Raw genomic sequence first — 22,535 nt, 5'->3', positions numbered from 1 at the left:
CGTGCTGCAGAGCCTGGAGTTGTCAAGGCTTGAGGTACCCGAAGCATCACAATCTCACTTTGAAGTAGGTCCTCACGCAATGAGATGGTGTCTGAGTTGGGGAACTCTGGCTTCCAGAAGGGTCGACTGCCGGGCTCAGAAGCAGCCAAATCAGGATGACCTACGGCTCTCCTCTGGTAGCGGCAGCAAGCTAATGTGCGTTAGCCTGTCGGATCGCCAGTTGAGGTAAGGTACACGTAGAAAACGGAGGAGATATACGGGCACCTTATCCATAATACGGTGTTGCCTTGAGGCTTGGACTGAGAACCTGCGAAAAGTACGCTTTACTGGCGCTCGGACTTGTTGACGGGCAGAGTGACGTAGTGCCGCTTATCTGAAAAGAACCATCGCAACTTGCTTGGCTTTGTGCTTCTTGAGATGAAATATTTTCGGGTCATGAAGGGTATCGGGGTCTTAATATAAAGTGACGAAGATGAGAATAAGCAAGAGAGCCACATCGTGGATGCTTACTATTCAGGGGCGGTAAGGTAAATTGGCTGCATGAAGCTCAATCCTCACCCTTACCAATCGAAGCTCCGCGTATCCTACCTTACTTGCTTACCTCAATGCGTGTGCCTTGCTTGCCTTTGTCACCGCTAGCCAGTCATTTCCAAGAGTACAGAAAGAAAGATAGGTACTTGATTCAGCTGAAAAGAAGCCAGTCTCAACTTCTTTCAGGTTTGCCTGAGGCGTCCCAGCCCTGCCTTGGAAGCAAAAAAGTTTCACCTACCCCTCGCGCCTCAGACGGGAGTACCGTACAATTTCAGGTAGCTGGACCTTGCGCGGCTGGAGGCCCGGGAATCTGGGGAAGGAGCTGCCCTGTCACGTATCCGTACCTCCTCCTTCCCAAGGAGCGAGGACCAAGGCCAAGGTAAGGAAGGTACTTCACCTGACGTTCCGTGCTTCCTTCCTTCCCTTTCCAAGATTCCTCAGTCTGTATTCGTAAGATACCTCCTCCGTAAGGAATACCTGCCTTAATTACGGGATTGCATCTTGTGTGTCTGTGCTTCATCTACCGTCTTTTCCTCCTTCCGTCGCCTCGTCCGTCTTCTCTGACTGGGGACCCGACCTGGCCGTTCGCTGCACACTGCCATCCTTTCCCGCCTTTTCCACCACCTGTTTCTTTCCATCACGGGCTGCCCAATTTTTGCGCTCCCTGCCTCCCATTCTCTCCAGTCACTCACCACCCGCGCCATTTCCCACGGGCCCAATGACATCCTAACGGTTGGCGCGCAAGAATTCTCAAGTCCTACTTACATTTGCTCCACAGGATAATTGCATATCCAATTGTACACCGAGCGCATGGTTCGATAGCAAGTGCCTTTACCAAAGAGGGGCAGTTCTCGCTGTCAACCTGCCGTCCTCCCGTCTCTTGACACCGCTCGCTTGTCCGCCGCTCGACGACAACGATAGCACCCACGGCTAGCCAAGGTCAATTCACCTGCTGCGCAATCCGGCCTTTCGTGGTCACCTCCCGCGATCTGTCCGATTCTCACGCGGGACGCCTTTCCTGCGCGCGCCTCCTCCTCAGCTCTATACCTAGCGCGATCCATCCAGACACTCAACGTAGCTACTGGGTGGCACTTTCCCTAGGCCATACCTGTCCGAAGGTTTCTGTTCTTTTCTCGGATCCATGACGACCAGCTCCCGCCTATGAACGGCCTCATTATGTCAATTCACAAACAAAGTCCTAAAAGTCGAGTTCGCCCTGTAGACTCGGCTCGAGCCTACAACCAGTCAACCTGAAGCGCTCAATTCCTGCCGATATGGAGGAGGCACCCGATAGCCAACAGCAGCCACAACCCGCTGCCGGCTCTGCTTCCTCCGCGGGGGCACCACCTGCAACCGCTTCCTCTTCAACCTCCGCTCCTCACAATGCGCCTACGCCGTCAAGCAGCTCCAGTGCTGCTAACCTGCAAAAGAGGAAGAGGGGCCTAGGAGTGGTCACGCCCAATGCCTGTACCGAGTGTCGCAAAAAGCGAGCAAAAGTAAGCCAGCAGCAGATGGTACCCCCGTGCCCGCCTACGCTTTTCTTTGCGCTGACAGTTTTTCGAATAGTGCGACGGGCAAAGACCTTGCGGTCGGTGCAAGGGTCAGAAGGACGTAGAATGTGTCTACGAGGTCCCAGTCCGCCAATCCAAGGAGAATCTCCGAACCGAGCTCGAGAATTTGCGCCAACGCCAGAAAAGTAGCGATCAGGTCATAGCCGCCCTCGTTCGCCCCGATATGTGGGAGGATGTGTTGCAACGACTGCGCAATGGGCAATCGCTTGAATCAGTCTCGGACTGGATAGGCGGTGCTGGTGCTGGTGGTGCAAGGACTTCCTTTGCACGCCCAAACGAACAGTCCAGCGATGCGAGCGCAGGCCCAGGGACTCGGCCAGGTGGATATCCGGCGCCCATCAGAACCAGGAACCTAGGAGATCATGGCTCCGTAGCCATGAGTCCGATCACTGGGCAGTCTGGCTTGCGCCAGGAGATTGATCCGAACAGTCCTTGGCACCCTTCATCACACAGCCAGAGCACCCGAAGTAACTCTCACCCCGACGCAATGAACTGGAGCGCAGACACCAATAGGCCGCCACAGGGACTGTTCGACACCTGGGCTGAGTCGGCGAGTAACACGGAAGCCTCCGAAGGCGGCTCGAAGCATCAGGGCGCCGACCAGGTGCTAGCCCCGCTAGAATTGCCTGACATGAAGCTGCCCCCCGAAGAATGGACAAACATTACGGAAGATGGTTCGTTGGTCCAACATCTGCTAGCCCTGTACTTCTGTTGGGAGTACCCAACCTTTGCGTCTCTGAGTAAGGAGCATTTCCTCAGAGATTTCCAGAATGGCGTCGAACGCTATTGCTCCCCGATACTCGTCAACGCGCTCTTGGCTCTCGGGTGCCGTTTCTCCAGTAAGCCGAGTACTAGAGCGAATCCCAACGACCCGTACACCTCTGGCGATCACTTTTTCAAAGAAGCACAAAGTCTATTCTACAAGGAGAAAAACCACCACAATCTCACCACCATTCAAGCCCTGGGTATCATGTCTATTCGAGAAGCCAGCTGTGGCAGAGACTCGGAAAGTTGGTACTATGCCGGGCAAAGCATTCGTCTTGCTATCGAGATGGGACTTCATCAGCTCGAGGAAGATGGAGACGATGACGAGTTTGCGGTTCAGGCTGCAACTTTCTGGGGCGCATTCGCTCTCGACCAGTGAGTTTCTTGTATCGAAGTCTGGCATCGTGTCTTGCAACCTGACTGTCTCCCAGTGCGTGGTCTTTAGCGACCGGCTCACTTCCGCAATGTTCCTGCTTTCCTCATCTGCCGCCAAAGCCTGCCATAATAGATGACATAGAAGCCTCTCTTTGGATCCCTTACACTGACGATGGTAAGTCTTTGATAAACTTAGGCGAGGCTTCAGGCTCTCCAAGCGACAGAGGCTCAGGTTCATCGATAGGCGCACCATTGCAGCGGTCCGCCGAGCAGCCATCCAACGTTCGATCTGTTTATAAGTGCTTTTGTGAATTGAGCGAGCTCGTGCACCAAAGCCTCTACGTTTTGCACTCCCCGGGGCGCCCGCTGACCAGCCGTGACCTTCTCGGCATTTATACCCAGTATCTCAACTGGTATGACAAGATACCAGAGGTTCTGAGGCTGGGGCACAACTTCACACCAGCGGTCCTGTTCGCGCAGTAAGTTTTCTCAAAAGAGATACATGGCTGCAACACGTACTAACCGGATATCGCCACAGCATGTACTATCATTTTGCGATCCTACTTCTGTTTCGTCCCCTCATCAAGCTTAAGATCATTGGCTCTAAGCTATTACCCCGAGACGTATGTGGGCAGGCGGCAGATGCCATCCAAGGTCTATTGCGATCTTACTCGCAATTGTACACTCTACGGCGGACGCCATCATTTGTCCCGTACTTTGTACTCACATCAGCCATCATGCATCTAGCCATCGGTGCCACAACCTCTTCTTCACTGCCATTGCAGAAGGCCTTTGAAGGGCCAGGCCAAAACACGGATCCGAATGATCCACCCTCATACCCGCCTCGCGTTGTAGAAGCTATCCAGCAAGGTATTCGGGATCTGGAGGAGATGGCACCGTGCCACCATTTTGCTGAACAGGCGCTGAACATACTACGGTACCTTGCCAAGAAGTGGAACATGGACGTCGATATGGGCGGCGAAGTAGCCTCAGATGCCGAGTACGCACATCTTGTCAGGCCGTACACGAGCAGTCTCAACTTCTTTGCGCCCAACGTCATTGAAGATGACTTCATATGCGCTTGGGGAGGCAGCGCCGATGCAGCTGACGTACCGAACCCGGCGGTAGCCATGGGCCTTAAATCCACGGAGCCAGGACAAGCATCAGTTGAGCGGGCGGCCAAGGTGATGGAGAACCCTTTGTTTTGGCCGTTCCCGATGCAGGGACGGCCGATGCTCCCTACTGGAGTTGAGCTCGCAGATGCTGGATTCGAGAGAATCTGATGTGGTCGAATAGAGGACTCGAACAATGCACCAAAACGAGATGCAGTCATATCGAATCCATTCAACTATGAGATGGACCTCTACGTATGAGTGGACTTGGGTCGGGGCCTCGTTCTGCCCGCACAGGAGTTTGGCCTCGGGCAAGGCATTTTGTTTTTGTGATACCCTACTATTTCTATTGGAGACGAAGACGACATGTGCTTCAGAGCAGGCTGTCTCGGGCCCCTTCCATGTACTCGTTGCAGCTATGTTGACGGGCTGTCAGTGTGGCACAACAGTGCCAGGTCGCGGTACTGCGAGGATCTAGAACGCAAATACTAATCGCTTTGTGCAAATATGAAGATATTTCCAGGGGGCCAAGGCCTGTAAGAGTGTAGTGCGAGCGAGGTTCGTTGTTGGTATCGTCGTGAGGGTCACTTGAGGTCCGTAGGGATATGTCAATCTGAGTATAAGTACCTAGAGGCAAGTACGGTAAGGAAGGGCATGCAAGTAGACGGGCTATGATGCGGTAGGGATTGCCCTTACCGAGGCATGCAACGCAATTTCATTGGCCCAATGCATTGGACAGGCGGGTGATGATGCACTTTCCTATCTCATGCCAGAGACCCAGCGTACTTGCCTGAGGTGGCAGGGCCGAGAGGTGGCAGGCGACGCCGTGACCTCGGCTTACGGTCGGTCGCCCGCGGGCTCAGGTCAGATCAGCAGGAGCACAGGAGCAACAGGCGCACTCCACGTCAGTCGCGATGAGCGTGCCCACCGAGGTCCCTGCAACTTTCCGTCATTAAACCATCCACCATCCCGTCTGCACCTACAGATACACCTGTACCACCTCGACTCTGGCGTTTGTGAGATAGCTTACCTACGTTAATACCTAATTCGCACTTCCGCCAACCACTTTCACTTCCTTCACAAATCCCAACGTCGCTGCGTTGTCATTTACAACCGCTTCATCTTTGACATTTTGTCCTCTTCTTCTTCTTCTTCATTCTCTTCGTGCTGACATCACCGCCGCGCGCTTTCTCTCTGTGCTCGTTCAATCCCACCTCTTGTTTGACTATTCTTTGCGCAACCTTCGCAAACCTTCGCCACGCCCTAATGATTTGAATCCTCCACCATGTCGACTTCCGCCGATATCCCCAACAAGACGCGGCTATCGCATCAGCCGTCCAAAATCCGCGCCGTTCTTTCATTACCGCCGCAATGGCTTCACATGTACGAAGAGTTCATCACCAAGAACTCTAGTCAGGTCTCTCAAATAGAGTCGGCTTTACGGTCCCTCACGTACATCATTCCTGGTAAGGCACTTCTCCATACAAGAACTGTGTTCGCTATCGCCCGTCTAATACTGGCTCTCAAAGGTCGATTCCGCGACGCCGAGATTGCTTCCGAAACTGTCCACTCGAGTGTGCAGCTCCTCTCTCTATATCATGATACCCTTCTTATGCGCGCCCTGTCGCGCATCCCGATGGCGCGATTGCCATCCCCTCATGCCCGATATACGAAATACTGGACTCAGCGCAGTCCCATGTACCGGCGCATTGCCATGTTACTGCAGATGGTCACATACACACAGCTACTATGCGAGATGGCTGCCAAGAGACGTGGCGGCGAGCGCAGTCGATGGCGCGTCGTCGTGCTCTTGGAGGCTATCAAGGCCGTCTGCCGCCTGCTACTATTGCGCGTGACGCGCTCTCGACCTCTTGTGTCGCCCGTCCTCCCGGAACGTGAGCCTATCCCTGAAGAAACCGAGGCCGAAAGTGATGCCGCTTTGAAGGATATTCTGGAAGAGCCGACCAATGGGCACGCACCGGAAGACAGCGGTGAGGCCCAGAAGCCTCATGAGAAGGACTGGACGATGCCCAGAACGGGCATGAGCCTTCCCTCGCTGCCCAATGCTGGTGATATCAGCGGCTATCTCCTGGGCAAGGTATTGACGGCAGAGGATATCAAACCAGCTGCAAAGCTGCTAAATCAGCTACAGGGCAGTGCACAGGCAGCAGAGGTGTTACACATCCTCGCCCCGTTGGTGTATGCCATTGCTTTGTCGAAAAGCAAGAATAAGAAGTCATGGACACCGTGGCTGGTCGGTCTGAGCGTCGAATACGCAGCACGGCAACTCAGAGACCGGGGCTTCAGGACAACGCCCCTCGAACGCGACGAATGGAGCAAGAGAGGCTGGGCCATGGGTTGGTGGACCATGCGCGGAGCATTCTACGAGAACATCATGAAGGGTGTTGTCGGCGGCGTGCGATCCAGAGTACCCAACCTGGTCGGTGGCATTCTGGAGGACTATGAGTATCTGTGGGAGAACTATTACTTCAGCACCAGTGCCTAGATGTAGGCTACTCGGCGACTGTTCTGCGCCGGTGTCAGTCGTAACGATTGATGTCGTCTACAAGTCAGCATCCGCCTAGCTTTTGCAGAGTATTCCCTGCATTTCTATGCAATTCAGGAGTTGATCATGGCGCCAAGAACCTCCCAGACCGCCTCAAGCCACCGTCTAGGTCCCTCATGCGGCCCAGCAAGGACAGCGAATCAGACTTGCGAAGGCTTTCTTTTTGCCGTCACCACGCAAAATGCCAGGTGTTTGTGCAACTCGAGCTCCACGCATATCCCCCAACGTAACACCGTGCGTCGAACCCGAGCATTTCAGTTTCTTTTGACGGACATCGTAGAGTGAGTGGAGACACGCTGAGAGCTTGACATGCGGCTCTTGCGGGAGGCCAGGAGCCAAGCCAAATCGTCATCGACAAAACGTTTCCGATTCGAATGTGCAACGTGCGCAAAGGTACCCGGTTTCGTGCAAATCCTCCGAATTGCTACAACGTTGTCAAGAGGATCCATTGGTATCATTCAAGGGGACACTCGGGGAATACGCTCTGGGGCCAATTTGGCCAGGCTCAATATACGTGTGAGGCCGGAAGCAAGGAGGCTGCGACTCTGCGAGCCATGCTTCCTGAAATACCCAATTTGAGACACTGAAGCCATCCGCATAGCAAAGGAATGTAGTTCCAGTGCCACAGCAGTGGCGCAATGACGACTGTCGAGATATGTGCATCATCCGGGTGCTCAGCCGTTTGCTGGAGAAGTGAGGATTGCGACCCTGATTCTCCGTCTCTTGTCTCGCCAAGTTCGAACCGAGAGCGGCTATTTTCACGCGGTATTTCAGGGCTGGTAGTTCGTATGACACGCGAACCCGACTGCCGTACAAGGGGGTGAAGATGGTCAATGTTTGAACCCTAGACTATGGAACAGAGACCTAGATGATGGGTATCGGATGTCGGTAGGATCAGTATGACCAGCTAGCTGTTCAGCCACCTTTGGACCATGTTAGGCATCGGCAAAACGAACAAGTGTATCCCTTTTAATGCTCCCTTGTGTATCTGTATCCGTAGCCTGCAAGATCCTTGTCCATCCGAGCGCTGCTCCCGAGTCCAGCTCGACACCAGCTCGACCAGGTTTTCTGCCGTTCAGCTTCCCACATCCCTTTTCTCGCCCGTTGAGCGTTTTATGTTATTTGCAGAAAGAAAGAAAAAGCCAAAAACCCACCAACGCAGCACGCACGACACACCGCTGATCGTCGAAGAGAGCACATCCGACGGCGTACTTACTGTACCTAGGTATCCTATCTGCAGAGAGGCAAGGAAAGGTACGGCGCCCCCCCCCCCCCATGTCTCTCTTCTTGGAGACCTGTGCGGCGTGCCCTGGCTGGCTGGGAAAGCGGGCGTCCGGCGCGTGGCTTGTCGATCGTGGTGGTGTCAGTTGTTGGTTGTGGTGGTCCGGAAGTTGATTCCGTGGGACCCGGGGACGCTGTATTATTGCTTTTTCGAGTGCTCCTACGGTTCGTTGTCGTCAAGGACTGCTGTGTAGGGTTTAGCTATGACTTAGGAATTGGAGCTGCGGATCACACTGGGCACTGGACATTTCGATTCGGCGCTAGCTAGTTAGGTGAAATAGGGGGTGTGGTGGAAGATAAAATTCTTCACTTGGATCGGAATTTATTTTGTGAGGGTTGATATGTTTCGTGATGGCTGGAGATGGGGATGTACTAAGTAAAGTAGGTTGTCACGTCACGCTGAAGCGAGGCTAGGGATGGGGAATTTGGGATGGGTGGGAAAGTCGGGAGTCGGAATCGGATAGTGAGACTGAGACTTGGAGAGACTGGAGTACAATATCCGTAGGTAGGGAGAAATCGTTGGATCACACCATGATCGTGTTGTATCTCGGATCCCTCAGCCTGAATACGTTGATTATGATGGTGTTCTCGGTCTGAATAAGTACAGCTGTGCAACTGACTAGACTAGGTATGAATACCTGCCTGCCTGAGGTAGTCCATCCATCCATCCATCCATCATCCATGCTGGCCAGCCATGGTCCGTCAGCATTTCTGTCAGGCTCCAGTCCGTCAGCACCAACGGAACGGGGCTGCTGCACGTCGGCAACTTTCTTTGGCTCCTCCCAAGCGCAATCGTCAGGCCCAGTCGATCGGGTCGTCATTCGTCACATTTTCCTTTCGGGGTTGACGAGAAGGGATTGCCAGGGGATGAGGTGGGAAATATCGGTAGCAGTCCAATAGTCAAGGTGTTTGGACGAGTGCCGGCGGTGGGATATGTCACTGGGCACAGGCCGTTAGGTTTAGTGTTAGAACGGGCGTTTTGCCCTGTCGTTCGAAATTGAGGAGAGCCAAATGTGGGATTTTGTGGTCGTGTATGATTGCGAGGCGTTTCTCTTTCTGGGTTCTTTTCGTATCAGTGATCAGTTGTGTGTTGGTGTTGGGTAGCAGAAGGCATGATGGTGCAGAGCCGAAACTGCAACTTGACATATACACATTGAGCTCAGGCAAAGAGCTGAAGCAAAGAGCTCAAGCAAAAGCTAAGCTCAGGCAGAGAGCTCGGGGCAAAGTAATCGCACAATCAACTACTATGCGCATGCTGCTATACATTACAACACAACACGGCAGTCAAAAACCCGAGCCCACGAACCCACGGGAAGCGAGACCAAGGCAGCGGGTAAAAGGGCTTTAACAGGCCATGTCCACTAACCATTCCGAGGTTCTTGTCTTTGACGCGGTTTGCGAGATTTGTATTCATCGCGGATCCATATTCCAGCGGGAATGGGCCCGAAGGAGGTTGACTTGTTGATGAGGGGCAAATACTTTGGGAAAAAGCAAAAACAGACTCTCCACAACTAGGCCAAAACCTGCTAAACCGCTTCTTAGAGCGAGATGCAGCACCTCCTTTTACGCCACTCGACGCATCGCCTATTGGTCCGTCTTCCCCGGATCTTTGCCCATAGGTAGACGTCTCGGAGGCCTGTCCCTGGAGCTCCTCCTGTCGACTATCGACTTTTTGACAAGTCTTGCTTCGTCTATCGATCGGAGAGTTGTGGGTTTTATCTTAGTGCCGCGGATTAGGGTCCCAGTTGCGGATAGGGCGTCATGTTTTTTCGACATCAACCACACAAAACTAAACAAACCACTGACAACTTATACGGGTACTGTGCAAATAAGTACACGGGAATATAAGCAATCCCTGGGAAAGAGGGGTCTCCTCGTGCCGAACCAATCCCAACGTGAGGCAGGGGGGCTTGCTGAGATGCTGCTGGTCATGCTGAACGAGACACAAGTCTCAGAGGGAATCTGCAACTCATCTATCTTTTTCCTTCTGCATACGTCCGTACCGGGGGAGGCGTTTCTTCGTGTTCTCAACCGCAGATACAGATGCCTACTTGAGTACCTACGCAACTACTTTGGGTACGCATACACAAGTACTCTGCGTGGGTGTCTGCGCATGTGTAAGAGTGACGATTATTATGACACTGACAGCACATCGAAGCGGAGTCTGGACAAAAAAAAAGCCAAGCCGCAGCAGCACGCAACGCGCGCAGCACATCAGCGCACACTGCAGATGCAGATTGTGGCAGCGGCATGACACCCACGACATACACGCGCGCAAACAGGGGTGTCGGGGATGTCTTGATGCTCATCCAGGTGCAAGGCAACAGATATGTACCCGCGATGATGTCTCTCTTGAGGGAAGCATGGAACCCAACCTGGGAGCCACGAGGTTGCGCCCAATGTGTATCCGTATTATGTATCCGTAGGTGGTGGCCGTGTTGGCCCAGGCCCTTTCCGCCTCGTCTGATGATGTTTGATGACCTGCAGCATACCTATCACAACGCAACCCGGCAGCATCCTGTCCTGCCTTCCCGTGCCGAGAGCGAGCCCTACCTATACCTATACATAGTAATATGTCTTCTGTATCCGTACTATGACATAGGAGTCCAGCCTCGGATCTTATCCTTTGGGTATCCGTACGGACACAACACTGGAGAATGAGATAGCACTGCAAAAGAAGGTTCACTCATATCGAATCGATCTCGGCCCTGGCCCAACCGCCCGCTGCTGCTCCCCTCCCCCCTCCTCTTCCGGATCACCCCCCTCCCCTTCCCAGCCCCTGGCTGTTCACTTGATCCTTGCCTTTGGTCCCCTGGCTCCTCTCCCTGACCCCGGCCACTTTGGACTTTTTGGGCTCCAGTTTGGCAGTCTTCCCAAGATTATCTACTGCACGCTATCATTGTGTCGTACGTACGGATACGTACCCGTAGCCGGGTCTGGCTCTCCTGCGCATCCGCTACGCCTACGCGTCGGTCTGCAGAAATTGGGCATCTTCCGTCCGCTGGAACCCGCCCCAGGTTCACCAGTCACGTTGCAAGGCGCAGACGTACGCAGTATAGTGCGTGTGTATGTGTGCCTGGGTAGCGACAGGGCCGTCAAAGGACGCGTTGAGCGAACGATGACAAGGCGGAGAGGGAGATATACTTACTGAAAGGGTGATGGGGGCCACACAGAGACTTTGAGAGACAGAGTGTGTATGTACTGCGTACACTAGGTATCCATCCGTAACGCGCATTGCTTTTTCCTTCTCGCGATACTCTGAGACTAGGGCCAGCCACCCTGGGGGGTAGTTTCTCGCCTTGCCCTTCTTTTTCTTTTTGATTCAGGTGAGCAACCAGCGAGAAAAAAACCGCTGGGTGACCGAGGGCTGGTACTGGTGGTACTGGGGAATTGCGATTGGGTTCATTGGGTGGTACCTTGATTCTTGAGGGATTCCCCCCCGATCCCCCGATGCCCAGCCCAGCGTCGGAAGTCGTCCAGCCCAGTGAACCAGAATATCGTGAGCGCAGGGGGGGTGTCATTCAATCAGAATCTCCTCCTACATCTCCCGTCCTTTCTTCACTGCATTCACTTCCGCTCAACTCTTTGTACAACTCTGTACACAACTTCCATCCACTCCCAGCACGCGTTGATTGTCTGAGATCTATCTCTCCGCTCCATCGTACATGACCCGACTCGCTTCCGCCCGTCCCTTCTCTTCGCCTCTCTCCGTACTTTGTGTTCCCTTTACCATCTGCAGTTACCCGTGGGCAAGCAGCAGGCCAGCATCAGCAGCATCAATCAAATCACTTTCACAGCTGAAGATCCCGTGAGAAGAACAAGCTGTCAGATACGTAAACGCCCCAGGATAACAGGAAACCAGAACCCAGGAACCAGGAACCCAGGAAACGAAGCACAACCGGGCCAGACCAGACCAGACAATTTGGGGTCCTTTTCGTCCCCGGCTCTGCCGCCTTTTTTACTTCAAGCACCCTCCAGGAGCACAACATCTTTCCCCCCGCGTAACATGAGCCTGACAGTCTCCAATCGATTCGTCGGGCATCAGAATTCTCTCGGGGGAGGTGATTTCCATCCGTTTCCCTCGCCACATCATGGGTCTCTCATGTATAGCCCACAATGGCCACCAACACGCCCGGCTGCCGTTCAGGCCCAGCCACAAGAACGAGAGCCGCCTGGAGTTGCTGCTTCTTTGATACCATCGCACAACAGCCACGGCGGCGGCAGTGGTATTAGCAGTAGCAGCCGCCAAGGCACGGGACCTCCCCGCTTTGGTAAAGCACCGGATGTCACTGGTGGTCCGGCCTCTGCGGCCATCACGCGAGGAGGTGCAGCAAGCGCCGGCCCCGGCGGCGGCAACGGCAGCGGGAATATTCACAGCAGCCAAGGCGGTACCAACGACGGCACATATCCCGCACCAGCGGCTCAACAGCCGTCTGCTCCGGGTCCGCCTGCCGGGATCATCAACCCGTTCGACCTCTCTGCCGCCGAGCCCTCGCAGCCGCGTCACGTTCTCGTTCGCGTAGACGGTGACACGGGGTTTTATCTCGGCAACGCCGTGGGCCGTCCGGCGCCACAGGAGTTTTCTCTGCCGACGGAGGTGGACGGATCGCGGTCCGTGGCCAACGGGGACCAGATCCAGACCGGATGGAGTATCGACTACTACGGCCTCTCGGGCAGCCGCCACGAGTACGGTAACGGCATTGGGTGGCGGTGTCAGGAATCAGAGGCCGTGGCGGACGCGCAGGGGAACTTTGGGTGGCCGAGGAAGTACGTCTGTTCCATGTGTTGTCTGCGATGGAACGCCATGCCTCTGCCCGCCAAGGTGATTCGGGGCGATGTCAGTCAAAAGGACCGGATTGAACTAAGGATAGTACGTGCCGCCTTAACATATTCGGCCCCTATTCACATAATGTCCGTGTGAGAGCAACACACGCTTACAAGACGCGCAGCCAAATCCGGCAGATGCACGGAGGGATCCCGGATTCTCTCGGCCGGGATGCTCAGAGGTACGTTCTATGATGCGCGCCGTTTTGGGTTTAAGACGAACCCGTCTTTTAAGGCGAACTTTATGAGTTGACAGTACCGGGGACCCCCAGTTACACTACTACCTCGATCATGAAGGACCTGGAAACGAGCCGTGCGTCCGTGGCCTTTGTCAAAAGTGCCGGCCGGTGTCTTTCTTGCCGGACTCGCAGCCGACGACCCACTGTTGTCCGCCCCCGGTGGCCGAGCCGGGCTACCTCAAGGAGATTTATCGGTGCATCATGGACAACTGCCCGTTCCTTACGGACACCCGGCGAGAGATGAAGGTATGAGGACAGCCGATGACGCCCACTAACGCGCACCATCTTTGAACCCAAGGAAAAAGGTCTAACAAACTATCAGGCCCATCTCCATTCTCCAAGAAAGAACGGACACAAATCCTACTTGACATCCCTAGCAGCTCGCATCGAGCACGGCCAACCCCTCAGCGCAATCGACAAGGAAATCGCCTCCCGCCTGATGCTCATGTTCAACGACCGCGACGCCCGTGGGCAGAAATCCATCTCTCAGCCCATCAACACCGTCCTTGGGCCTGAGGACGTCAGCAGCCCGGCCATCCTGCGCGAGCACACGCAGTGGATGTCGTATCTAGGCCTTCACACGCCCGAGCTGCACCGACGGGACTTCTGGGATCCGCGGACAGGCGGGTGGTATTACCGCGAGTACAACATGGACGACGACTTTGAGGATGCGTGCGAGAATGTGAGGATTATCTCGCATGCTACGGGAAGGCCGGTGAAGCCGTCAGATTTCCTATGGCGTTGAGATGGGATTTCGCTTCATCGGCTTATGGAGAAAATCACCATTGTACCTCTATTTGAAAACGGTTGTTGGCTCAAACAACATGCACGACTTGAGTAGGGGACGAGAAGGACAGAGGAGGGGCGTATCACGACTTGATGCTTTGTAATGACCGACAACAGACAACAGAAAACAGACGACAGTATCTTCAACCCAGCAAGGGTTTCGCAACTTGCTCTTTAGACGATGGAACGGACGGAGCATACCCAAGGCTGTTAGGCCGCGACGAAAGGGTGCATTTTACCATGGACTTCAGGGGCGTATCATCATCTTCTTCTTCTTTACATTACCGTCTTCATGAAAGGGGAAAAGGGGATTTCTTTATTGAAATTATGAGGTGTTCGGAAAGAGCTACTAGGCTCTCTATCTTTTTCTCTTGGCTCTCACGGCGAGAGAGAGGGGGCTCCGGCGTTTTGAAGTATTCTGCGGAGGCATCTTTTTCGATGGGGAGACTTTTGGAAATACCCTTCATGAGCATTAGGACGGAGCGGGGTTTCGATGGGAGGTACCAACAGGAAGGTTTCTTCCTTGGGGGAAGGAGAACTTTGTACTTTAGGAGAGGTCAGAGGCTTGATTTGCCTTGGCTGTCGGCATGGCCCGGTTTGCACTATGGAATGATTCGGTCGAATTGAGAAAGGACTCAGTAGACGAGGGAGCCTTGTGATAGAGAGGTAGAAAATCAGTGATATGATTCAGGTGTCGAAGTTTCTTTTTGGGAAAGGAGTCAGAGCAGACTGACTATTGCCCCTGCTTGCTCCAACTAGGTCGTCCGCTTCTACACTTTGCGAAGTCGATATCTCGGCGAACGATGCGGCCGGCTGGAATGGTGACATGTGAGCTGAGTAGAATGCCTCATCAAAACTTCGCAGGCTCCACCAATCTCAACCTCAACAATGTTGCGGAAAAGCAGAAGAGGCAATGGCTACGATACGAGTAAGCATCTCAGGAAAGCTCCATTGCCCGCAAATTAACACTCACTATACATCGGTCTTGCGGCTTTGCTCAATCTTGCAAGTCTGCAAAGGGATACGATAAGCGAGGTGAACCCGGGCTGATTTGCAAGCATCTAGGAATATAAACTCGACGGCTTTAATGCCAGAGTTTGGACAAGAATATTCGCATTAACTAATAACTTCAACGTCTTGGTATTGGCTATCTTGAATGAGGTGCTAATCTGGGCCAGCCCCAAGATAATACATATTACCGGGGTGGGCGAGTTGATACCGTGCTTACTTCTCCTCTAATCACCTCTCCGTTGACCATGCTCCCAGGGCTCATCTCGCGTATCTGCAAGCTTTCCCCATGGCGAACTGTCGGCCGGCGTCTTAGGGCCCTTGTTCCTCCATCGCCTTCAACATATTCTGGCCGAGGTTGCCGGCCCGATTCGCGCGATTCCGAATATGGATCTTGAGTCCCAGGCGGCCAGGATGCCGGATCCTCGAAAACCTGGCTATTCTGTCCTGTTGAATCCGATCTGCTTTTCTGCCTACGCTGTCCTTTCTGTGCATGCTGTCGTGTATCGTGGTGTTGGGTTGGAGGCGGTTGGAATCCCTGATCCGGGCGACGCGGAACACTTTGGTTCCTTGGAACCGGTTCATACTCCTCTTCGGGGTACGATTGTGAATGGCGATGATCATTCGGGGGAGTCTGAGAGTTCTGGCTCCCTAGAGACTCTACGCGGCCCCTTCTGTATGGGGCATATACATTCGAATGTCCTTGATTCGGAAAATTCTGACTATTCCGGGCCCATACGTAGCCTGTCATTGGTGGGGCATCATCTCGCATCGTGCTCATCGGGATACCAGGCATATGGTGTGGGAGTCCAGGCATATGGTGTGGGAGTCCAGGCATATGGTGTGGGAATACAGGCATATGGTGTGGGAATACAGGCATATGGTGTGGGAATACAGGCATATGGTGTGGGAATTCAGGCGTATCGTGTGGGAATTCAGGCGTATCGTGTGAGACAAACCCTTGGTTCAGTCTAGTATCCCAAGTTGGTTCTGTTCTCAATGCATAGGGGTGTATCTCTCGATACTCTTGTAAGCCGGCTGCCGACATTGGCTGATCCTTCATGTGTGTTCTCGTGGCGATTCGAGCCCGGCTTCTGGATTGGACCTTTGGTAACATGTCCTCCGGGACACCCTCGTCATTCAGTATCACCGGATTCGATGCATGTTCACGTACTCGCTGCTCGAGTTCTTCGGGGCTGAAATGGTCTGGGTGCTCGCAACCTGAAGCTCGTCCATTGCAGTGCGGCCGTCCGTTGTATGTTGAACTCGGGTCTCCCAAATGAGATTTGTGAGGGCAGTTTTTTTTGTTGCAGTGGTGGTAGTCAGGGTACTTGGTAGAGCTAGTTTCACCTCGAAGTGGTGAATTCATCCTTATGATACTATATTATGCCGCTGACGATGAAGATGCTTCTTGCAAACGATTGCAGTTCTGACGATTCCTGTCCAGTTCTCAACAAGATTATTCATATCACCCTCAACATACCACTTTGTAATAACTTTATATAGATGTCTATTCAAGTCCATGCATCAAAGACACTTGTTCACTCTTTAGTATTTGAACAACATGAGGGGTACTTGAGAGCATAAAAATCGGCCTCGACTCCTGTTCAGGTAAAGCCTTTTTGGCCGAATGCTTTGCCGGCTATGATGTCTTGGCCGCCTGAATTCAGGTGTGTTTTGGGTGGACCTCAGTCCTTTGTCCATACTGATTCTCGTTCGTGGCCTTTGGGGTCGCGAGTCACTGCGCCGGGGGTCCCTGGACCCGAGTTCAAAGGACGCTATAGAGGAACCAAATCACTAGATCTCAAGATCCCCAATAGACCACTGCAAAATTCAGGCGGATATCCTACTTCTGCTCAGATGATTCCACATATAGCACCATGTTCCATGTTTAACGATGCGGCTGTGACTCAAGGGTAAGCAAGTAGTGAGAAGCCTGTGAATAGACATTCAACCATGGCGCTAACCTTAGCTTTCTCGAGTCTATAGGGCCGAGCCTTTTTGCGAAGAGCAGAAGCCTGTGATACATCACGCTCAGTCGATATAATATCAAGCCTTGAGATCAAGTTTGAGGACTTGGCCTTTAATATAGTGGTGCGGCTCCTAAGCAAAGCGAGGCGTATAACGAGTAATCGCTTGTAGACAGTATCACTCCTAGCTTCAGTAGAACCCCTTGAGATACGCTACGAACGGTGGCTCTTGAACCAGCTCAAGATAAATCCCGATGTAGACGGAAATTTTCATAGATGTTCTCAGAGTGATGCTCGACATCCGAGAGGTAGTCGTGGATTCGAGGGCCCTGTCGTTGTCATGAGTTCCACCCCTAGTTCAGAAGTTGAGTATTAGGAGTCGTTCTGCTGTTCCTGTTTACACGTCTCTGACAAGCCTTCGCCACGGATAACTATCTCCATACTTGTCGAGACAGGCTCAGCAGCCAATGACCAAGGCAGCCCGATAGTACTGTCAGCATCGAAAGAGCTTGCACTACGCGTTAATGTGTTGTAAATTGCTATATGATTGCTATATGAAGCAACGGACCCACCTCGCCGCGAATTCGTAGACTTCTAGGAGGTATAATTCGTCTTTGGACAGCCCTCGAATTGCTCTTGAACATGACTCAAGGCTTCCCTCTGTCATGGCGGAAGCTCTGGCAAACGCTGCTTTTCTTCTAAGCGACAGGCTCCCGCTGATAATTATCAATGGCTTCATCGGGTGAAGTCGAGCGGCTTGATCCTGAACCGCGTCGCCTGGGAGCCGTCGGCCTAGTAACAGAGGAGGCCCATTCCGAAAGGCGTGACCCTCGAGGGCCTCTGCATTGTTCTTGGGGAATTCTCCCCATCTCTCCTTGAAAACGCCTTTCTCTTCCTAAATCTATTGCTGTTTCCTGGCCCCCACCACCTTTTTCAGAACTTAGCATCTGCTTTTGTTCGGAATGCCTTTCTTCCCTAGTTTGAGGCGCGCAAAAACTCGCCTGCTGTCGCCATCCTTCTGCTGTGTCCAACCTGGTCCGGCTGATGTCCTGGTAACTCCAAAGAGGTCCCTTCTCGCTGCTCATGGCGCGATCTCGAGGATCATCGTGCTCAAAGCCCCTCGATTTCCTTGGGTAATTTCGAGAACTCTGACCAGACCGCTCCGGCGGGTTTCTCAGTCTATTCTGGGCCCAGTCATTGGTGTATTGGAAGTCGCCTATGGCAGATCTGGTGCCTCTGTCATCGTTCAGGGAGTCGTTCTCCCTTTCATCAAAATATACTGCGTCCTCGTACCTGTTACTTGCAAATTGATCTGAAGGTGGTCTTTCAAATGGCAGAGGTTCTTGGGCTGGCTCTGTGCGAAAATTTGGCCCATGAGGTTGGAAGATTGGCTTAGGTCCCTGGCTTTGGTAATAATCTTGAGGATGCCCAGGTGATACGTTGGGTATAATGTATTCAGGCGGGACCACGTAGCGTGGATCAGTCTGGGGATGAAGAATATGGAGACTCATAGGATGTGCCTGAGAGTCGAAGTGCGACGTATTCATCGGAGGTCCCTGGAGCTGAGACGACAGACGGTCCTCAAGAGGTGTGAATGGATCCTGTAGGCGATGGCTCTGAGGCATTATGGTGTGTGACGGAGCACGGCCATCGTTGTGAGGAAAGGAGTGCGGAAAACTCATCCTCGGAAATCTTTGAGTCACTCTCGATGAAGATATTTTTTGAACGAGATAGAGATGGGCGACGGTCCTTGAGAAGATCATGGCAAGACTGACCGTTGTATTTTCGAGAAGACACATCCCAGCCACGATAGAGGACGTCCAAGGTAGATGGGTGTGATTTAAGAGATGAGGGGCGGGCCGCTTCACCTTTGCTCATTGACACCACGAGAAGTGCGTAAAACTGGGCGGACTGCGAGACCCGGCCGCTGTTCAGGGACAACGTCTTTAACCAGTATTGTATCTGAAGAGGCATGTTCAATTGGTGAGTACGTTTGAAATGAAGGGGTACCTCTGGGCGGTCCTGAGTTCTTTGTTCAATTTGGCTCCTGTTCGTCTTCCCTTGAATCGGGGGTCACCGGACCCAATGTCAAATGACGCCGTGTTTTTGTGGGCCCATCTGCCGTCCGGCCGGTAGCTCGCTGACGGGGTTGCCCGTTGGCACTAAAACCGAGGGGAATCTTCCTCCTATCATTATGAGTGCAGAGGTCACTGATGAGGAGACAGACAATACCAAAACATAGCTTAGTCAAGTGCTATTTCCTTGCATGCTTACATAGAGTGAAATGAGTTAGTAGCTACCTAAATACCTTGATGATTACACACTGACGAGCCAAGTCCTGTGCGCTGTGGGCGGCTATCTACAATTTCGGCGCTAGGACAAATCCTTCCCGGTGGATTGCCTGAGCTGGTGTTCATCTGGATAGTAATCGCACGGCTGGTCAAATGGCGTGGCGGCATCCCATGGCTCGGGCCCAAGACCGAATTCAAGATGGTTGCTGACAGTGAGACTTATGTGAGCTTCTTTCTCGACTTTTGAGAGCTATGGCAATTGAGCTGCACTGGGCAAGTGGCATGTGATGCTGAGAAGAACCCGTTGGGAGTACCTAGCGCATCGAAGGATGAAATGCAGGTCGAGGCTTGATAGGTATTGATCGAACCTACGGCAATCTCAGGATTACAGTTGGTCGCAGTCGATTGGCTTACCTAGAACACAACGACAGCCACACCGACGGCCGGCGGCACAATCGGGTCGGCTGCCGGATTGGTTGACAAGGTCTTCTGCATGGCTGCCGAAGAAGCTAGAGGTAACGTCGCACGAATGACGAAGTCCATGTCCATTTCCGAAATCTTGCGGAGAAAAGGAAGTATGGCTACACGATGATGAGGGGATGGGCTTCATTGGCGATTGATCACCTAGCTTGAGGTACCCCGAAAGCCTCGGTCCAGCGGCATTGGGGACCTCAACAACCCACCTCCACTGAACTACAATCTGGAACTTCCCAACCTTGAGAGGTTGACGGATATTTTAGTAGGGGAAGGGACCTTGGTAAAGCCCCTAAGGTAAGTACCTAGGTCCTAGCTCCGTTAGCCGAATCCCCAGAAAGTGCCTAGGCACTTGCCCAGATAGGAAATAGTACATCTGACCTGCCGCTTATCGATAAGGAACCTTCCGGAGATACGACGCGGGGGTCGCGCGCGCATTTTGTCGCTGAAGGGGGAAGAAAAGGAGGGGGGTAACTTGAGGTACTAATAAATTGTGAGGTATCACTTGCCTTGCAGCTTTATCGGCCCAGGGTCCTAGTCACGTTCAACTGAAATTCGTCGAGTGCGTTCCACAATCCCAAAGCCCTCGACAAACACTCCTCTCTCTGCCCTCCGCCGAGCTTCTTTCCCCCCTCCTTCAACTCCGAAGCGAACTGACGCCCAGCGCAAGGCGAACCCTGCGCCGACACCAGTCCAGCACCGAATAACCGCAACACCGTCCGACGCAACCTCCCCAGCCCGTCCTCCGTGCTCCTCGCGAACGGCTACGAACATAGCTCTTGGACCCTTCCCAAGTTCATGACTTGCGCCGTCCCAAGCCACCCGACCTCTCTCCTTCCGTCTGGCCCTCCGCGCGCCGGACAACCACACACACTTCCAAATAAAGACCGAGCATGTGCCCCGCGCCTGATCATGGAGGCTCTGCCATAGATGATTCCCGACCCGAAGACAACGACAACACTCTCGACAACACCATCGACAGCGAACACAACCCCTCCGAGCCTGTAGTCTTGGCCGGCGCCGACATCCGCACCAGAGCCCGGACAATGACGAGCACCGAGGAAATCGACAACACCATAATCCGGCCGGGCTCCGTCCGCATCAATGTCAAGGGCGCCTTCATCGTCGATCCGGACTCGAGTTCTCCGAGGAGCAATGGCCGAGGTTCCCCGACCCACCACGAGACGAGCGATATTCGCCTGCCCAACCACCATGCCGTCGTGAGCCATATCGCCGTTGACGTATGCGACTCCCTCCTGCCCTTGCCTGCTTCCCCTTCTTGTCTAGTAGCTAATCCCCTTGTTTGCGCAGATTGGCGGCTCCTTGATTAAGCTCGTCTACTTTACGCGCGAGGCGCACTCCACCGAGCCCGGCGGTCGTCTCAACTTTCTCAATTTCGAGACCGATCGCATCGACGACTGCATTGAGTTCATGCGCCACCTTAAGGACAAGCAGCAGACCCTCAATGGCTCTCAACCGAACGAATTGAGCGTCATGGCGACGGGAGGCGGCGCTTTCAAGTTCTACGATAAGATGCGGGATGTCCTGGGCGTAGATGTGTTGCGCGAGGAAGAGATGGAATGTTTGATAATTGGTAAGTTCTCGCAAACCACTCGGCGCATGCTCGACGGTTGCTAACGTACCTCCAAGGCCTCGACTTCTTCATTACCGAGATACCCCGCGAAGTCTTCACGTACAGCGAAACCGACCCCATGCACTTTGTCTCACCTTCAGAAAACATTTACCCCTACCTCCTCGTCAACATAGGTTCTGGCGTCTCGATGCTAAAGGTCTCCGGGCCCCGCCAATACCAACGTGTAGGTGGAACCTCGCTCGGCGGTGGTACGCTTTGGGGCCTGCTCTCCCTCCTGACAGGCGCCCGCACTTTTGATGAGATGCTCGACCTGTCAGAGCGGGGGGATAATGCCAAAGTCGACATGCTTGTTGGCGACATCTACGGGGGAGACTACGGCAAAATTGGCCTCAAGAGCACCACAATTGCATCGTCGTTTGGCAAGGTCTTCCGCATGAAGCGCACAGCCGAGAATGAAGCGGAAGACCACGGTGGACTGCACAATGGCGATAACAAGAACACATCTCCGCCACCGGAAGCCTCAGCTGAAGATGGCCCTCAGGGAGCAGCAGAGCACTCTTCAGAAGAGCCCTTCTCTGGGGCAGATGTCTCGCGTTCGCTGCTATATGCGATATCCAACAACATTGGCCAGATCGCCTTCCTCCAATCTCAAATCCACAACCTGGACCACATCTACTTTGGAGGTTCCTTCATTCGCGGGCATAGGCAAACGATCAATACCCTCAGCTACGCCATCAAGTTCTGGTCTCAAGGCAAGAAGCAGGCCTACTTCCTCCGTCACGAGGGCTATCTGGGCTCCGTCGGTGCTTTTCTCAAGCGCCAACCTCGCAACTGGGGCCGTCGTGGTTCTCTTGAACAAGCAGAGCCCATGGAGAAGCGCATCCAGAATCGCAGGATACACGACGTTGAGATGCAAAGCCTCGTCGACGACTACGCTTCCGACTCTGGACGCGAATCAGGACGCGACTAGCCAATAGCAAAGAAAGAAAGGAAAAACAGCATTACATTCATAAAAAGGAGCGAAGGTAGACGAAGTTGAATATCCCTGTTTTCGGGCGTTGTGCGGGCAGGCGGCGCGGTATTTTCTGGCATTTACGACGCTTGATAGCAGAGCATATGCGAATTTAGTGGGGGAGGCGAGATTGAAA

General features: G+C 53.4%; 10 protein-coding genes across 10 annotated transcripts; 7 read left to right on the top strand and 3 right to left on the bottom strand.

Moving 5' to 3' along the window:
* Positions 1 to 1,805: 1,805 nt before the first annotated feature.
* CCOS01_01253 (fungal specific transcription factor) lies at positions 1,806 to 4,525 on the top strand (the record flags this gene model as incomplete). The annotated part of the gene is made up of 5 exons (XM_060449449.1): positions 1,806 to 2,027; positions 2,098 to 3,242; positions 3,299 to 3,417; positions 3,487 to 3,721; positions 3,781 to 4,525. 5 exons carry the CDS (start codon positions 1,806 to 1,808, stop codon positions 4,523 to 4,525), a joined length of 2,466 nt encoding a protein of 821 aa, XP_060320887.1.
* Positions 4,526 to 5,639: 1,114 nt separating this feature from the next.
* On the top strand, positions 5,640 to 6,860 carry CCOS01_01252 (peroxisomal membrane protein; the record flags this gene model as incomplete). Its single annotated transcript, XM_060449448.1, has 2 exons — positions 5,640 to 5,820; positions 5,884 to 6,860. 2 exons carry the CDS (start codon positions 5,640 to 5,642, stop codon positions 6,858 to 6,860), a joined length of 1,158 nt encoding a protein of 385 aa, XP_060320886.1.
* Positions 6,861 to 7,852: 992 nt separating this feature from the next.
* Positions 7,853 to 8,395, top strand: CCOS01_01251 (uncharacterized protein; the record flags this gene model as incomplete). Its single annotated transcript, XM_060449447.1, has 1 exon — positions 7,853 to 8,395. One exon carries the CDS (start codon positions 7,853 to 7,855, stop codon positions 8,393 to 8,395), a length of 543 nt encoding a protein of 180 aa, XP_060320885.1.
* Positions 8,396 to 9,234: 839 nt separating this feature from the next.
* CCOS01_01250 (uncharacterized protein) lies at positions 9,235 to 9,549 on the top strand (the record flags this gene model as incomplete). Its single annotated transcript, XM_060449446.1, has 1 exon — positions 9,235 to 9,549. The coding sequence occupies one exon, from the start codon at positions 9,235 to 9,237 to the stop codon at positions 9,547 to 9,549; it is 315 nt and encodes a 104-aa protein (XP_060320884.1).
* Positions 9,550 to 10,131: 582 nt separating this feature from the next.
* Positions 10,132 to 10,455, top strand: CCOS01_01249 (uncharacterized protein; the record flags this gene model as incomplete). Its single annotated transcript, XM_060449445.1, has 1 exon — positions 10,132 to 10,455. One exon carries the CDS (start codon positions 10,132 to 10,134, stop codon positions 10,453 to 10,455), a length of 324 nt encoding a protein of 107 aa, XP_060320883.1.
* A 765-nt stretch (positions 10,456 to 11,220) lies between these two features.
* On the bottom strand, positions 11,221 to 11,436 carry CCOS01_01248 (uncharacterized protein; the record flags this gene model as incomplete). The annotated part of the gene is made up of 1 exon (XM_060449444.1): positions 11,221 to 11,436. One exon carries the CDS (start codon positions 11,434 to 11,436, stop codon positions 11,221 to 11,223), a length of 216 nt encoding a protein of 71 aa, XP_060320882.1.
* Positions 11,437 to 12,303: 867 nt separating this feature from the next.
* Positions 12,304 to 14,009, top strand: CCOS01_01247 (uncharacterized protein; the record flags this gene model as incomplete). The annotated part of the gene is made up of 4 exons (XM_060449443.1): positions 12,304 to 13,071; positions 13,164 to 13,207; positions 13,282 to 13,510; positions 13,587 to 14,009. 4 exons carry the CDS (start codon positions 12,304 to 12,306, stop codon positions 14,007 to 14,009), a joined length of 1,464 nt encoding a protein of 487 aa, XP_060320881.1.
* A 1,361-nt stretch (positions 14,010 to 15,370) lies between these two features.
* On the bottom strand, positions 15,371 to 15,682 carry CCOS01_01246 (uncharacterized protein; the record flags this gene model as incomplete). The annotated part of the gene is made up of 1 exon (XM_060449442.1): positions 15,371 to 15,682. One exon carries the CDS (start codon positions 15,680 to 15,682, stop codon positions 15,371 to 15,373), a length of 312 nt encoding a protein of 103 aa, XP_060320880.1.
* Positions 15,683 to 17,726: 2,044 nt separating this feature from the next.
* On the bottom strand, positions 17,727 to 18,653 carry CCOS01_01245 (uncharacterized protein; the record flags this gene model as incomplete). Its single annotated transcript, XM_060449441.1, has 2 exons — positions 17,727 to 17,942; positions 18,057 to 18,653. The coding sequence occupies 2 exons, from the start codon at positions 18,651 to 18,653 to the stop codon at positions 17,727 to 17,729; spliced, it is 813 nt and encodes a 270-aa protein (XP_060320879.1).
* A 2,033-nt stretch (positions 18,654 to 20,686) lies between these two features.
* CCOS01_01244 (uncharacterized protein) lies at positions 20,687 to 22,357 on the top strand (the record flags this gene model as incomplete). The annotated part of the gene is made up of 3 exons (XM_060449440.1): positions 20,687 to 21,034; positions 21,105 to 21,387; positions 21,444 to 22,357. 3 exons carry the CDS (start codon positions 20,687 to 20,689, stop codon positions 22,355 to 22,357), a joined length of 1,545 nt encoding a protein of 514 aa, XP_060320878.1.
* Positions 22,358 to 22,535: the final 178 nt, after the last annotated feature.

This window comes from Colletotrichum costaricense (genome assembly GCF_030867565.1).
Source record: "Colletotrichum costaricense strain IMI 309622 chromosome Unknown Scaffold_1.1, whole genome shotgun sequence".
In the NCBI taxonomy this organism is placed as follows: Eukaryota; Fungi; Ascomycota; class Sordariomycetes; order Glomerellales; family Glomerellaceae; genus Colletotrichum; species Colletotrichum costaricense.
This window is presented reverse-complemented; position numbering and strand designations above follow the sequence as displayed.